At 34.1% G+C, this 14,575-nt stretch overlaps 1 protein-coding gene across 1 annotated transcript in view; it reads left to right on the plus strand.

Moving 5' to 3' along the window:
• The window catches only part of Akr1d1 (aldo-keto reductase family 1 member D1), a 55,615-nt gene extending 42,126 nt beyond the window's left edge, over positions 1–13,489 (plus strand). The window contains exons 5-9 of the mRNA XM_004851239.3: positions 4,170–4,292; positions 7,694–7,803; positions 8,596–8,761; positions 11,320–11,402; positions 12,650–13,489. Of these exons, the coding sequence (XP_004851296.1) occupies positions 4,170–4,292; positions 7,694–7,803; positions 8,596–8,761; positions 11,320–11,402; positions 12,650–12,692 (525 nt within the window). The 3' untranslated portion in view covers positions 12,693–13,489. The remainder of the gene's footprint in view (positions 1–4,169; positions 4,293–7,693; positions 7,804–8,595; positions 8,762–11,319; positions 11,403–12,649) is intronic.
• The last annotated feature ends 1,086 nt before the right edge of the window (positions 13,490–14,575 follow it).

Here is a 14,575-nt window from a genome sequence, read left to right on the forward strand (position 1 = left end):
CAAAAGAAAAAAAAAAGAATGGCAGAAGATGGCATTGTAAGTGTCATGCTTCACTTGGGAGTGACCTCTGCTGGTGGCATTATGGAATTATTTTAATTAAGTTATTTTAGACAACACACTGTCATTGTGGATCCACTTTCAAGTATTGAGTTGTCAGTTTTTGAAGAAATGAATTTTGAGGTGGTGTGGGAGAAAAGAATGCTTCTTATAAAATGTTATGGTGAAAGCCATCACTGACCTGTGATTAGTAGGAGTTTTAAATATGTTATTAAAAATCTAATGGGCAGTTAAGGGAATTACTAAAGAGAAGTTTATGAGCCTACCAGATTTCAATGTAGATTTTGTCTTATTAAATGAACGTAAAAGAAGAGGTTACTGCCAAGTGTGGTGATGCACACCAGTAATCCCAGCACTTGGGAGGTTGAGCCAGGAGGATCACTGTGAGTTTGAGGCCAGCCTGGGCTATATAGTGAGTGCAGGGCCAGCCTGAACTACAAAGGGAGACCCTGCCTCAAAAAACCAAAAAAAAAGAAAAAAAAATGAAAAAGAAAAAGAAAAAGAAGAGGTTACAGTTTAAGCTTGAACAGAAGAGCTTGCCATTGTTATTCCACATCTGGTTATTGCTGTTTACATTCCTTTGTGGAACCTACATCTTCATAAGCTTCTTAGCAGGTAAATGTTGAACACTTCTGCTTCATCATCAAGGCAGAATCAGAGGCCATCCATACAGGCAACTGACTTGTCTGTCTTCTTGTCTTTTTCCTGACTCTTATCTACTGCCTCTTCATTCATAAGCAAAACTGAAAACCTACAAAATGAATATTTTGTGGTATATCTAGAAATAATACAGAAAATATTGCTGTTATTTTTGGTGAAGAAAATTTTGTATAGTTTATTTCAATCTAAATAAAATGTGAATTTTGTTGAAAAAAATAGTTGAGATAGTAAATAGAGAAAATCTATACAATATAATAGATTTCACATTATCAACTTTTTGACATACTAGACATTTATAGAAGATTCTACCAAAATACAATCATGTGCTACTTTTGAAGTACACAAGGAACATTTAACAAGATGGACCATTTTCTAAGACAAAATCTCAATAAGTTTTAAGACATTCTAATTATGCAAATATGCTCTTATCAAGTTTAATTCAATTTAAGACAAGATAATGCCTGAAAATATACAAAAAATTTGGAAACTGAGAAGCACACATGTAAACTATAAAGAGAAATGGAAGTGAAATTACTACAAATAATCTGAATACCAGCAATTCATAATTAGAAACTGATTTTTAAAAAAATAAGAATCAACTTAATGAAGGTAGTGAAAGACCTCTACACTGAAAGCAACAGCATACTAAAGAAAGAAATTAACAAAGACACTAGAAGATTCAATGCAATCCTAGTCAAAAATCCCAATACAAATTGAAAACTTTATTCTAAAGCTTATGTGGAACTACTAATAATCCATAATGACCAAAAGAACTTTAAAAAAAGAGGGATACATTTGGAGGACATGCAACAACTATTTTTGAAAATTGTATACAACTGCAGTAATTATGACAGTGCCATATTAGCATAAAGAGGGACATCTGGATCAGTGGAACAGCATTGAGTGTGCTACAATAGATCCATGGGTACACATGATTTCCAAGAGAATGGTCAGGGTGATTCAATGAAGATAGGTCACTTTTTCAATTGTGTACTAAAACTGGCTCATACCAGCTTTCAAGAAGCCATTTTATAGATCCCTTCAGCACACCATAGTCAGTAATGTCATGTTGTTAGCCTAGTGCCCACTGGTATGAATAGCTACACTAAAAAAACTGACAAACACTACACAGGGGAGCTTCTCCCTTAAACTCTCCATTGCTTGTTGTTAAATATTTGTCAGCATTCCACTTCAGATATTTATAGTTTTTATGGTGGTAATGATTTTACTGGTATGTACATATATTAGAATTAATCAAAGTGAATACTTCAAAGATATGTAGTTTATTGCACACCAATTATAATTTGATAAATATATTTTTTATTCATTAAGTTTAATGGTATATTTTAGGTATACAATATGCTGATATTCATCATTGGAAATTTGTACTTTTACATGATATATCTTGGTTCTTATTTTTTGCCATCTCCTTGCCCTCCCTTCAACCCCTCCACCCCTCCCTATTTACAAAGATTTTGTTTCCATTTTTTCCTTTTCTCATATTTATTCCTTTCCTTCTAAAGAGGAAGGGGACATGGGAGGGATAAACATGTTTTTGAAATAGTAACAACTCGGGGAGAAAGTTAGTCATACACAATTAATTTAGTATGAGTTTTTAAAATGTATTTTGTTTTATTATCAGCAAACACTGGATGTAAAAAGATGGTAGAATAGTATTTTCAAAGAGTTGAAGAATAAAGAACATTGACCTTGAACTTTATATACAGCCAAACTAAAAGGCAAAAAATGGTGCATTGATAAAAGTTATTTCATGTCTATAAATGTTCAGAAATTTCACCACATATAGACCCATACTGAAAAAAAATTAGGAAGAAAAGTCTAAGAGGTACTCCGAGAAATGTATAAAGTGACCAAATTAAACTTTATACATTATTTAATATCTACAAAAAATTTAAGGAAAATGTACTTATAATAAGCTATAATTAAAGTCTATGTATACTATTGATATCACAGATGTCAGAGGTAGAACAAGGAATGTGCGAACATGTTATTTTTGTCTTTGTTAAGAGGAAAGCATGTGTATGTGTGTCTGTGTATTTTAAACTTTTTTAAAGTAATAAAGAGTTTAAAAGAAACAAAATTTGAGATAAACTGAAATAAGAACTGAAAATGATAGGAACAGCTCAAATATATTTGTAGTTGCAATAAATATAAATTCACCAGCTAAAAGACAAATATTGACAAAATTAACATGAGTCATTGAAATATATAGACACGCAAAAATTAAAACTTGAATGAGGAGAACATAGTCAAATATTTATCAGAGAAAGTTGGTGTAATTATATTAATATCAGATAACATTTAAATATCAAAAGCACTTTTAGGTATAAAAAGTTGAATTAAAGATATTTACAAAGAAGATCTACCAATTTTAAATATATAGATCCCAAATAAAAATCTTCAAAGTATATATAGCAAAAAATCAAAATATATAAAGTAAAATCAAAATATATAAAGCAATATCATATTGTACAATATATTGTATATCGTAGAACATAGGAAGATAGTAACAAATAGAGGAAGAATACAGGGAGACATTAACAAATTTACTATCATATGGGCTGGGCATTTAGCTCAGTGGTTCTGCCACCTGCCTTGCAAGTGCAAGGACCCAAGTTTGATCCCTGATACCAAAAAAAAAAATCTACTAGCATAGCAAGAGGTGTCTAACATAGTCCTTTAAATTACTGAGAAATCCCCACAAATGCAAGGACCCAAATTCAATCTCTGGTACCAAAAAAAAAAAAAAAAATTACTGGGCTGAGGATTTAGCTCAGTGGTTTCACTGCCTGCTGCACAAGAGCAAGGACCTGAGTTCAATCCCCAGTACCAAAAAAAACTACTGAGGAGACAAGCTAGTGCTAATTTTACATATAATGTGAATTTTGAATCTAAAAATAGAAAAATATACATCTATCCAACACCCCAGAACATTTTAAAAAATTGATCAAGTATTATGCCATAATGAAACTCTCAACAAATTTCAAGAAATATATCATTAGTAACATACTAGTATACATTTTAAAAATACAAGCAGTGGTGCACCTGTAATTCAGCACCCAAGAAGCTGAGGCAGGAGAATCACCACAAGTTAGAAGTCAGCCTGGGCTACACAGTGAGTTCAAGACTACCCCAAACTACATAAGGGACCCTGTCTCAAATAATAATAATAATAGTAATTAATAATTAATAATAATAATGATAAAAATAAAAATACATGGGGGAATATGGTTACAATATTTTAAAAACTCATTCAATCATAAAGTCATGCCTTTTCCCATCCCCTTTTGTTTTGTAACAGAATGCCAGGCTCTTCTTTCTGTCACAGAATGCCAGACTCTTCTTTTTAAATAATTTACAGTCAGCTTTATAAACATTCATTTTTACTCCTTGTGAGATTTTTTTCTTGACCTGTTGACCTTTATTCCAAGGCCTTGGAAGCATGCAAAGATGCTGGCTTGGTGAAATCCCTGGGAGTCTCTAATTTTAACCGCAGGCAGCTGGAACTCATCCTGAACAAACCAGGACTCAAGCACAAGCCGGTCTGCAACCAGGTACAGCTATACAGCTCCTCCAGGTGGGGAGCAGGACCCAATATAATTTTTAAATAACAAAAAGAAGCCTGGACTATGCATCAGGAAGTCTTCTGATTGCTCGGCATAAATCTCATAATAAGACCCTGGGCCAATCTTTTAACTTCTCTCAATTTACATCCTTAAGAATAATATTTGAAACTTTGAACCCAGGTAAGAGTTTTTTTGAAGAAGAAAAGCAATGAGGGGGGAATAAGACATGGCAGATATTGATACAGATAGAATATTAAAATAATGTAAGACCTGAGAGGCTAAGGCAGAAGACTCCCTTAAGTGAAGGAGTTCATGACCAGTCTGAGCAAAATAGCAAGACCATCTTAAGTAATTAAAAAAATAATAAGCCAGGCATGGGCTGAGGCAAAAATATGGCAAATTCAAGGCCAGCCTGAGTAATTTAACAAGTTCTTGTCAAAAAAAATTAATTAATTAAAATTAAAAGGCCTGGGTTGTAGCTCAATGCTCTCTGGGTTCAATCCCCAGTACTACAATCAATCAATAAAATAAAGTTAAACTAAATTAAATAAGGGAAGCACAAGAACCAACATACAAATAAATTGAAAATGACAAGTGTTTAGAAATAGGCCAAAGTATAATAAATACTTAACATAAAGTAACACAAACTAATGGCAAAGGAATGTATTTTTTATGCAATAGTGTGATAAAATGGTTACGGAGAAACATAGGCCTTTGCCTCATTTTACTCCAGGTATTTGCCTTTGATCAGAAGTTAAAGGAAAAAGCAGAAATCATGTGTAAACACAATGAAAGAATTTTAATTTTTTGGAGCTGTAGGTAGAAAGAAAAGCCATGGAAAAATCATAAAGAAAATTTGATAAATTTAATAGTATAAAATTTTTTAACTCTAAAATTATCAGAAGCAAACAGGTTCAATCCCCGGTACAAAAATAATAATAATAACAGAAAAGGCCTAATTAAAATCAATGGGAAAAATTGAGAAAAAAATCATCAAATCTCAACAGTAAAATGACCAAAAGAAATTGATAGAAATTTGCAAAAGACTAACTGGTAAACATGAAAAATGTTTAACTCACTATTAATTAGAAAAACATAAATTTGAAGATGATTTTGTATTGCATGCATTTGCTTTATATTTTATTATAATGCTCCGGGTAAGCAACTAATGAAATGATGGGGAGGGCAAATTGGGTCAGCTTTACTGGAAAGCAATTTGACATGTATCAAGAACCTTTAAAAACAGTCCACATTCTATTCCTGGGAATCTATTAGTCAGTTTCTCTTCCCTGAGACACAATACTGGAAACCCACAATTTAAAAGAGGCTTAATTTGGCTCATAGTTTCAGAGGATTCAGTCAATGTTTGGCAGACTCCAAAGCAGGATACCATGGTAAAAGAATATGGCAGAGCAGAGTTGCACAGCACATGGTATCCCAGAAACAGAGCAGGAGAGCAGTACCAGAGAGAAAGGGGCAAGGGACAAGACATAAACCTCAAGGCCATGTCTCTATAATCCAAGACACACCCAGAAGCATGCTCTACCAATCCCACAGATGGATCACAAAGACAATCAAGTTGACACTCCACCCTAACTACCACATCCCATCCTTCTCAACAAACACATCTCTTTATCCCGTATTTAATCTCCAAATAAAGACAATAAGTTCATAATTTTGCATAATGTATGCAACTAACCTGTGTACAACTGGAAATGCAACAATCCTTTCCCCAGAATTTTTCACTAGTCCAAGTCAAAGTCTCTTTTGAGACTCAAGGCAAACTCTTAGCTCAAATCTCTATAAAAAACAAAAACAAGTTACAGAATTCCAAGATACAAAATGTCATATGGTAAACATCCCAATTTGAAAAGAAAGGAATAAGAGGATAGAAAAGAATTGGACCAAAGCAAGACAGAAATCCAGCAGGGAAAACATTAGGTCCAGGGGGCTCCATATCTGGCACCCAAGGCACTTAGTGGTAAAATGTGAGTTCTATAAGTCTTGGGTGGCCTCACCCTTATGGCATTGCTGGTTGCAGCACATACAGCCTCCTTTTTAGATTGGCTCCATTCATGGCCTGGAGCTTTCCTTGGCAGACATTCCACATTCCTGGCATGTCTGATTTTCTGGGTTCTCTATTGCACTTTTGGCTTCATTCCCACAGCTTCACAAACTGCCCTCTAGAGGCTCTTTGTGTGGTCTTCCAGGCTTTCTTTTGAGCTCTTGGTGAAAGCCTTTCTGACCTCATAACTCTTGGATTTTGCATGCCAGTAAAACCCTCATCATGTGGATGATTCCAAGGTTTGCCACCAGCTCGAGTAGTATCTGGGCCTCCCTTATACTATAGCTGGCTGAGCACTGCTATAGTGAAATAAATCCAAGGGAACCAATTCCTTAGCAGGCCTTTCTTAAGGAGGCATTCCAGGAACTCTTTTCTGAAATGAAAAGTTTACACTTTTGTTCACTTTAGGCTGTGATGAGATCTTACTGATTTCTGTGATGCTCTCAAGGCATTTTTCTTGGCCCTACACAAACCACTTGGCTTCTTTTCAATGATGCTAATCTCTTCAGTAACCACGTCTCCTTTGCCTTACATATGATTCCTTTGGGGCAAAAATTTAAAGTTTGCTGATTTTACTTCTTTGCTTTTGCCTCTTAATTTTACTATAAATCTGGCTAAAGACAGAGAGCAGTACCCATGTAATAGCCTGAATGTTGGGCTGCTTTGAAATTTCCTCTGCCAGATCAATTAGTTCACCACCCTTAATCTTAATCTCTCACAAAGCCTCAGGACACAGGGAAAATTTCTGCCAGGTTGTAACACACATGGCCTCTAGTCCAGCTGCCAATGGAATCCTCATTCTCAACTGAAGCCTCCTGAGCTTCACCTTTACTGTTTGCATTCCTGTTAGCATTCTGATCTTCTGATCTCTGACTAGAATCACCCAGCAATCTCTACTTATAGCATTCTAAGGATTCTCTAGGCCACATCTCCAAAACTTTCCAAACTCCTACTGCAAATCAATTCCAAAGGTATCTAAACTATATGATAAGATACAGTCACAGCAATGGAACTGTTATTCTAATAAAAGCTGTATCAGGTGCTTGAATAGACTTATATGTGTATTTATCACAGCATTGTTTACAATGAAAAAAATAGAAACATAATACAAAAAATTAGAGGCATGATTAAGACATGTGAAATCATAACAAAAGATGTTTTTGCAGCATTTTTGAGGAAAAAAGAAATAAATATGACATTAATGAGAAATTCTGGTAAAAATGCAATATGGAGGTGATTATGAACTTTTGAAAAAAAAATCTATGTAAAATTGCATTCAACTACAAGGTCTTAATTATGTGCTCTGCTCTCCAATGCAAAATAGATTGAATGCCATCCATATTTCACCCAGCCAAAACTCTTGAAATTTTGCCAACAACATGACATTGTTGTTGTTGCATATAGCCCTTTGGGGACTTCTAGGAATCCAAACTGGTAAGTAATGCTGAACATCTCTTCAGAAAGTATTTTCCTTTTTTTTCTTTCTTTTTTTTTTGGTACCGGGGATCAAATTCAAGACCTTGCACTTGCAAGGCAGGTGGCGGCACCACTGAGCTAAATCCCTGGCCCAGAACATATTTTCTTTAATATAGGATATAAAACTAATGAGAATTACTTGATTGGAAAGGCTCTATGTAGCTGTATAATCTTAAGGAAGTAACATTTTCACATAATGATCCATATAAATGAATTAGAGCTAAAAATATCTCACTAGGGTGTTTTAAGTGTTGATTACATAAAGTATATGAAATTATCTATCAGTGATACATAGAAAATGATCAATAATGTTAGTTTAATTATTATTTGATGAAGTTTCTATGGCCATGTTCAAAATATACTGAACTACTTAATATCTATATTCAGTGCTGACATTTCTTTTATGTGGCCCACAAACTTAAGCAGAAAATTTTCTCTGATTCTAAGAGCTGTGGCTCTATTTTTTTCTTCTCTAGTGTTCCTGCATTTTCCTATTTGTCTACTCCTGACCCAGTTTTCAGAAAAAAAAATTTTAATCAAAGAGTCAGCTCCATAAATTTGCTTCTCTTGTCTTTTCCATTCTAAGAGCAACCCTTCATTCAATGAGTTTTTACATTAAAAAAATGGCTACAGACGATGTCAACTGCCCTGGTAGGTGACCAAGTAAATAGGAGACAGAAGAAACCAATTGATTAAACCTTGGTTCTCATCACTCCAGCCCAATATGATGCATATTTTGATTTTTTAAAGGGTGAATGTATCTTCTCCACCTTTGCTAGAGGATGCATTTTTAAACTCAGTGGCAAAAAAGTACAATAAGACAGCAGCTCAGATTGCTTTACGTTTCAACATCCAAAGAGGGGTGATTGTCATTCCTAAAAGCTTTAATCCTCAAAGAATCAAAGAAAACTTCCAGGTAAGACAATTGGTTTGGAAATTTGGCAATATTGCTCTATTTGTTGCTTTACTTTCAGAAAATGTTCTTAGAAATTGAAATTACTAATTCCTAATAATTTCTCTATAACTTCAATTTCGAGTAACCCCCTGCATTAGCAATTATTTTCCTTTATAATTCCCAACAAAGAAGCTGTAATCTTCAATCTTAAAAAATAAAGTCCAATATACACCTCCTTTCTTCTCCACCCATTTCCACTTCTCCTTCCATTTATTGCAAACCCCATAAGAGAAGTTTTTTCTCATTTCCTGCTTCCCCCACTCTCCTCTAGTCTCATTTAAACCAAGCTTTTACCTTGATCATCTGAGTAAAAGAGCTCTTCTGAAAGTCAGGAATTTCTTGTCTACTGGACTTTTGAACTAATGGGAGTTTTTTATTTTGTTTTATTTCTTTTTTCATACCTGTAATCAAACTTGGGGGCTCACACTTGCCAGGCTAGTGCTGTGCCACTGAACTACATCCCTAGCTCAACCTGTTTTAATACAATCAATGCTCTCTCCTTCTTAAAACATTTACTGTGATGGGAAAGCATAAGAGATGCAGGTTTTGAGGGGGAATGTCAAGAGTTCAGTTTTGTAATATAAAATCTCCATTCACTTAAGGTAATTTCTGCTGTGAAAAAGAAGTTGAAAATCAATCCACATTAAACAAGGAAAATCATTGCATAGGTATAATATAGAGAAGGAGTATTTTTGTAAGTTTATCTTAAAATTGAAACAAAAATTTATGGAAACATATATATTTTATTCTCAACAAAATTTAGGTTCCAATTGCACATGTACACATTTCTAGGAAAAAGTTAATCAGTATTGATTTCCTATATGTTTGACAAAATTAGGTGATAATACAACTGTTATGTTCTAGCTGGCAAAGCTTTCTGCAGAACAATTATGAAAAGAATAATTTTGAAAAATTTGAAGGGCTCCTTTTGAAGAGAATTCTCAATTCTTGAATTTTTTTCAAATTATATTTTTTTAATATTGAACTAGACTTTAACCATGTTAGATGCTTCTTTGGAAAAAAAATTGTGCCTGTAATTAGAAGAAATCTCCCAAATCACTCTCACTAACTTCATGAAATCCTGTATCTTTACAAGATTTCCTTCACTCTGCCATTTGACTTAATTATGCTTTCAAAAAAGTAGATGACTGAGCTTAGCAGTCAACCAAAAAGGAAGTTTGAGTAAGGATTCATTTTTTAAGTGATTATTTCATTCATGACTGTGTTTATATTATATAAATTTTTGACCCCTTAACTATCTCATAAACACCAATACTTGGCTGATAAATGATCAAGAAAAGAATACTCTGAAAAGAGTGCTCAGAGATGATCCACAGAAGAACAATTAAGTTATCATGTTACATGTATACTCTGAACAGTGATTAAATGAATTGTCAGCCTATATATTTTGATAGAAAAGGTCATTAAGATCACTAAGCTATTATGTAAATAAAGCAAAGTTACAGAATAATAAAGATATGCTACCAGAGCATCTTTCCTCCTAATATGTTTAATATCTGGGAAGAATATCTGGAAAGGGAAATAAGGTAGGGGTAGTGAGTGAGTGATAAGAGAAACTCTTTTTTATTCCATTATGCGTTTATTATTTCTGTACTGTTTCACTTCTTTACAAAGAGCATATAGGCTGGTACTTCTGTTCATGAACTTAATTTGTTTTATGATTTGGGGGAAGATGACCACATTTGTATTTGTGTAGGGAAGATGGCTGAGGTTGTGTTTATCACTTGATATGGAGTTTGTGAACAGAAGCAAAATTTTGTCAAAACTCTGTTAGTTGAGGACCAAATTGTTTGCAAACAGAAGCTTTCATGAGCCAAGGTATAACTGCATTTAGGAACTACTTTTATAATTAAAATTTATAAATCATTAAATATATTACAGTGAAAAGGTATAGAAAGATAATAACATGAGAAGTATTATAAACATATAAAGTAAATATAACTGAAAATATATTAAAATGCTAATAAAGGCCATAGAATAAAATCATATTGTAAACAAAGTATAAAAACTAAGAAAAATGCTTACAATAAAAAAGTAAAAGAGACATTAAAAATTATGAGAGAAAAAATTTAAGAGATAAAATAAAGGAAATTAAAAGTTAAAAATAAGCAAATTTAGAAACTAGGTACTATTTTAAGAAAGAAAAGTATATGACAGTAGGCCAGAATTAAAAATTCAGTATCCTACATGAAAATCATTAGAACTGTTTACCTTCGGAATTTCAGATTTTGTAAACACATATTGTTTCAGAACATTAGAAATTTCTTGCAAGATATTCCCAACAGGGTTGTCTCAAAGACAATGGGGGGGGGACAAAGGGGGAAACACAGTATTCAGGTCCACATTGGTAGGTGGTCTCCAACACTAGCCCAATTCTCCTCAGACATCTACAGAAATAGTCACCCACCTTTCAAGAGCTCCCACTGCTGACTCCCCTCTGGTTCCACTCTTGTTCATTTTCTACCTTCAAAAATGTTGTTTTATTTTCATTATTTCAGATCTTTGATTTTTCTCTTACTGAAGAAGAAATGACAAGCATTGAAGCCTTGAATAAAAATATCCGCTTTGTGGAACTGCTTATGTAAGTTTTGGAGGACCCCTAATTCGGTATTGCCCTGTAGTATTATATTGTCAAATGTCAACCATCAAGGATGCTTGATCTATGTCCATGGGAATGCCAGGAGAATGTATGGGTAGCATGTTATGAATATTAAACACTCCTGTATATAAAACACCTGCTATAGGAACCTTCTACACCACACTTCCACTTGAGAGAGTCTGAACATTTATGATACTCCATGACTTAGGTTAAGACATGAAGAAAATTAACTCATAGTGGATATTTGTGAAAACAACAGGAGCACAAATATTGAACTACCATGTTTCTTCCTAAAATTCAGAATGATGCACAAATTGGAGCAAATTTATGAAAATATTTCTGAGAAAAAGAAATTATAATCTAGGCAGAGCACGAGGTTGGGAAAGAAGAACCTAGCATTACAAATACTTTCTTGCCTATAAGATGTAAAGCTTCTAGTTCCCTCTACTAACTGACTTTTCAGAGAAGAATTTTTCACTTCTTCAAGGTGTAGCCAAGTAGAGCTAACCAACTGAAGTAACTTTCATTCTCTAAATATTGAAGATCTTTTAAAAATAAATAACATTAAAATATTAATACAGCTCAGGGGTAGAGGGCTTGCCTGGCTTGTGTGAAGCCCTGGGTTTGATCTCACCACCACAAAAAATAAAAATAATATAGTTTATACATATACACAAAATGTACATTATATATAATATATATTTATATAACCGCACACACATTTTTCTTCTTAGTCAGTCCCCATTAATCTCTCCAGTTCTTCAAATCACCTCTACAATCTTTTTTTTTTGTAATCTTCTGAAGAGAGCATTTAAGAAAAGCTTATTAAAATGATCTATAGAGTTTGTACACTTATCTTATTGATCTATTTCTATGTCTGGAATGCACACACTCCAGATTCTTATGGGCTCTTTGACTATTATTATTTAAAAGATAAGGTTATCATCATCATCACAAGATAGGGAGGCAAGATTCACATCTTGTGTTTTTGTTTTGAGTGAAATGTTGGCATGCAACAACCAACCTTTCCATACCCTACCACACACACTCACACTCACACCCAAGGTGCTCTCCAGAGCTTCAGAAACACAGGGAAATGGAATGCTGTGAGTGAGAAAACACAAATGAGTGAGAGGTGAATGTGGTTATTGAAGTGATCAAAGGATGCTAGCAACATAGCAACTGTGCCATTTGTGGAATTAACTGATTTTTTTGTTTTGTTTTGGCAGGTGGAGTGATCATCCTGATTACCCATTTTTTGATGAATATTGACTTCAGAGAATTCAACTGATTTTTCTCTTTACATAAGGACATTGGGCTGGGTATTTCCCACAGAAGTGGAAACAAAAAGGATTTTACTATCTTAAGAGGAATTAGTGATAGAAACATGCCACACTTAACTTTTTTTTAGTGCAAGTGGCCTCTACTTATATTGTCATTTATGGTGGAGGAATCTTCAACTACATAATGTTAGTTTAACCACTACAGTGCTGAATATTGACTCACTAAAGTCAGCCTTACAAGTATTCCATGCCTATGTGATAAACTCTAATAACATTGAACCTCAATCACTGATGGAATAATTAAACACTGCTTATACAACTCTATTGGAAGAAAATAATCAGATATTTGTGCCTTGTCTCCTTCTTTGATGCTACCTTATTCTCCTTTTAATGTGGCTAATTTTAACCTGTATCCTTTTAATATAACAAATGATAGCTATGAATGTAACAGCTTTCTTTGATTTTGCAAGTCCTTCCAATAAATCACTGAACCTGGGGGTGGTCTTAGGGACTCCTTACCACATATATACTTAAAATAAAATCAAACAAAATGCAAGAACTTCCCTGGGAACTAGATAATTCTTGAAGAAGCCTGATAGACTAGCAGTAAACAAACTTTTTGGCATGACAGACTGGTTTTTTGGAAGACAAATTTTTCATGGACATGGCAGTGGTTTGGGGATGGTTCAAGCACATTACATTTATTGTGCTCTTTATTTTTATTATTTATTACATTGTGATATATAATGAGATAATTATACAACTCAGAATAAAGCAGAATCAATGGGAGCCCTGAGCTTGTTTTCCTGCAACTAGATAGCCCCATCTGGGGGTGATGGGAGACAGTGACACTTGAAGTGTTTTGGTTATGTCCAGTCTACTCTACTTGTTTTGGTTGGTGTCACTACAGAAAACCCTGCTTCACAAAGATAGGATGTTGAAAATGGAAGCAGGCTTTTCAGTGCTTTTGTGGCAATCTGAGGCTATTCCACCTAGATGTTAATCCAGAACATCTCAAACATCTGAAGTTCTCTCACACATACTTTTAAAGCCATCATCATTTGAAATCTCAAGCAGTGTATCCTCTACTAGCATAATCAAAGTTGATTCATCATACTTATTCACAAATGGTTCATGAAACCATTCCTTCCCAGTTCAGAGGTCCTTTGTTGTTGGGAAGTAATGCTCAGATTCTGTTGAAAATTGAGATAGATGACCATTCACCAGTTGGGAGAAAGAATGCTTTTGAAAAACTTCAAGTGTTTGTCTTTCAATCCAAGGTATTTGGTCTCCATGAGGTGAAGGACTTTTAAAGTTTTCATGGCTTTGCTGGATAGCCAGTCACTACACATTACACAAAATAGGCTTGGAGAATGTGAATAACCTGCTGCAATAAGCCCATAATTTAAATAGGGCTCTTAATATTTTCTTTTCTATGCAGCTTTCTTTCTTTTTTTTTTCTATGCAGCTTTCTTTTTGCTAAGTCTTGGAGACTTCTTCTATCCCATCATTGGATCTTTCACCCTTTTAAAAAAGCTCACCAGTGCTGTTTATTTATTTACTCATTTTGGCTAGGGTTAGCTTATGTACTTACCAAAACTTTGACTGAGACAAATGTGCAGTGTGGAAAATAGATGTGAACAGAAGTAGCAAATAAAATAATGGGTAGGCTGTGCACAGAGTAAAGTAAGTGATGCATTCTGACCTAAATGCTACCCCCAGATGCAGCTGTACTATTGAAATATATCAGCTCTTCCTACTAAAAAGCCTGCTGCCTGATGTAGCTTAATTTTCACTCACCACTCACTGATAGGATTTTGATATAAGTTTGCCAGCAATTGATTTATTGTGGTCTCTGTGGAGTCAAACCTC

Source organism: Heterocephalus glaber, unplaced genomic scaffold (assembly GCF_053883595.1).
Source record: "Heterocephalus glaber isolate CG9 unplaced genomic scaffold, H.glaber_assembly_v1.0 deba00000621, whole genome shotgun sequence".
In the NCBI taxonomy this organism is placed as follows: domain Eukaryota; kingdom Metazoa; phylum Chordata; class Mammalia; order Rodentia; family Bathyergidae; genus Heterocephalus; species Heterocephalus glaber.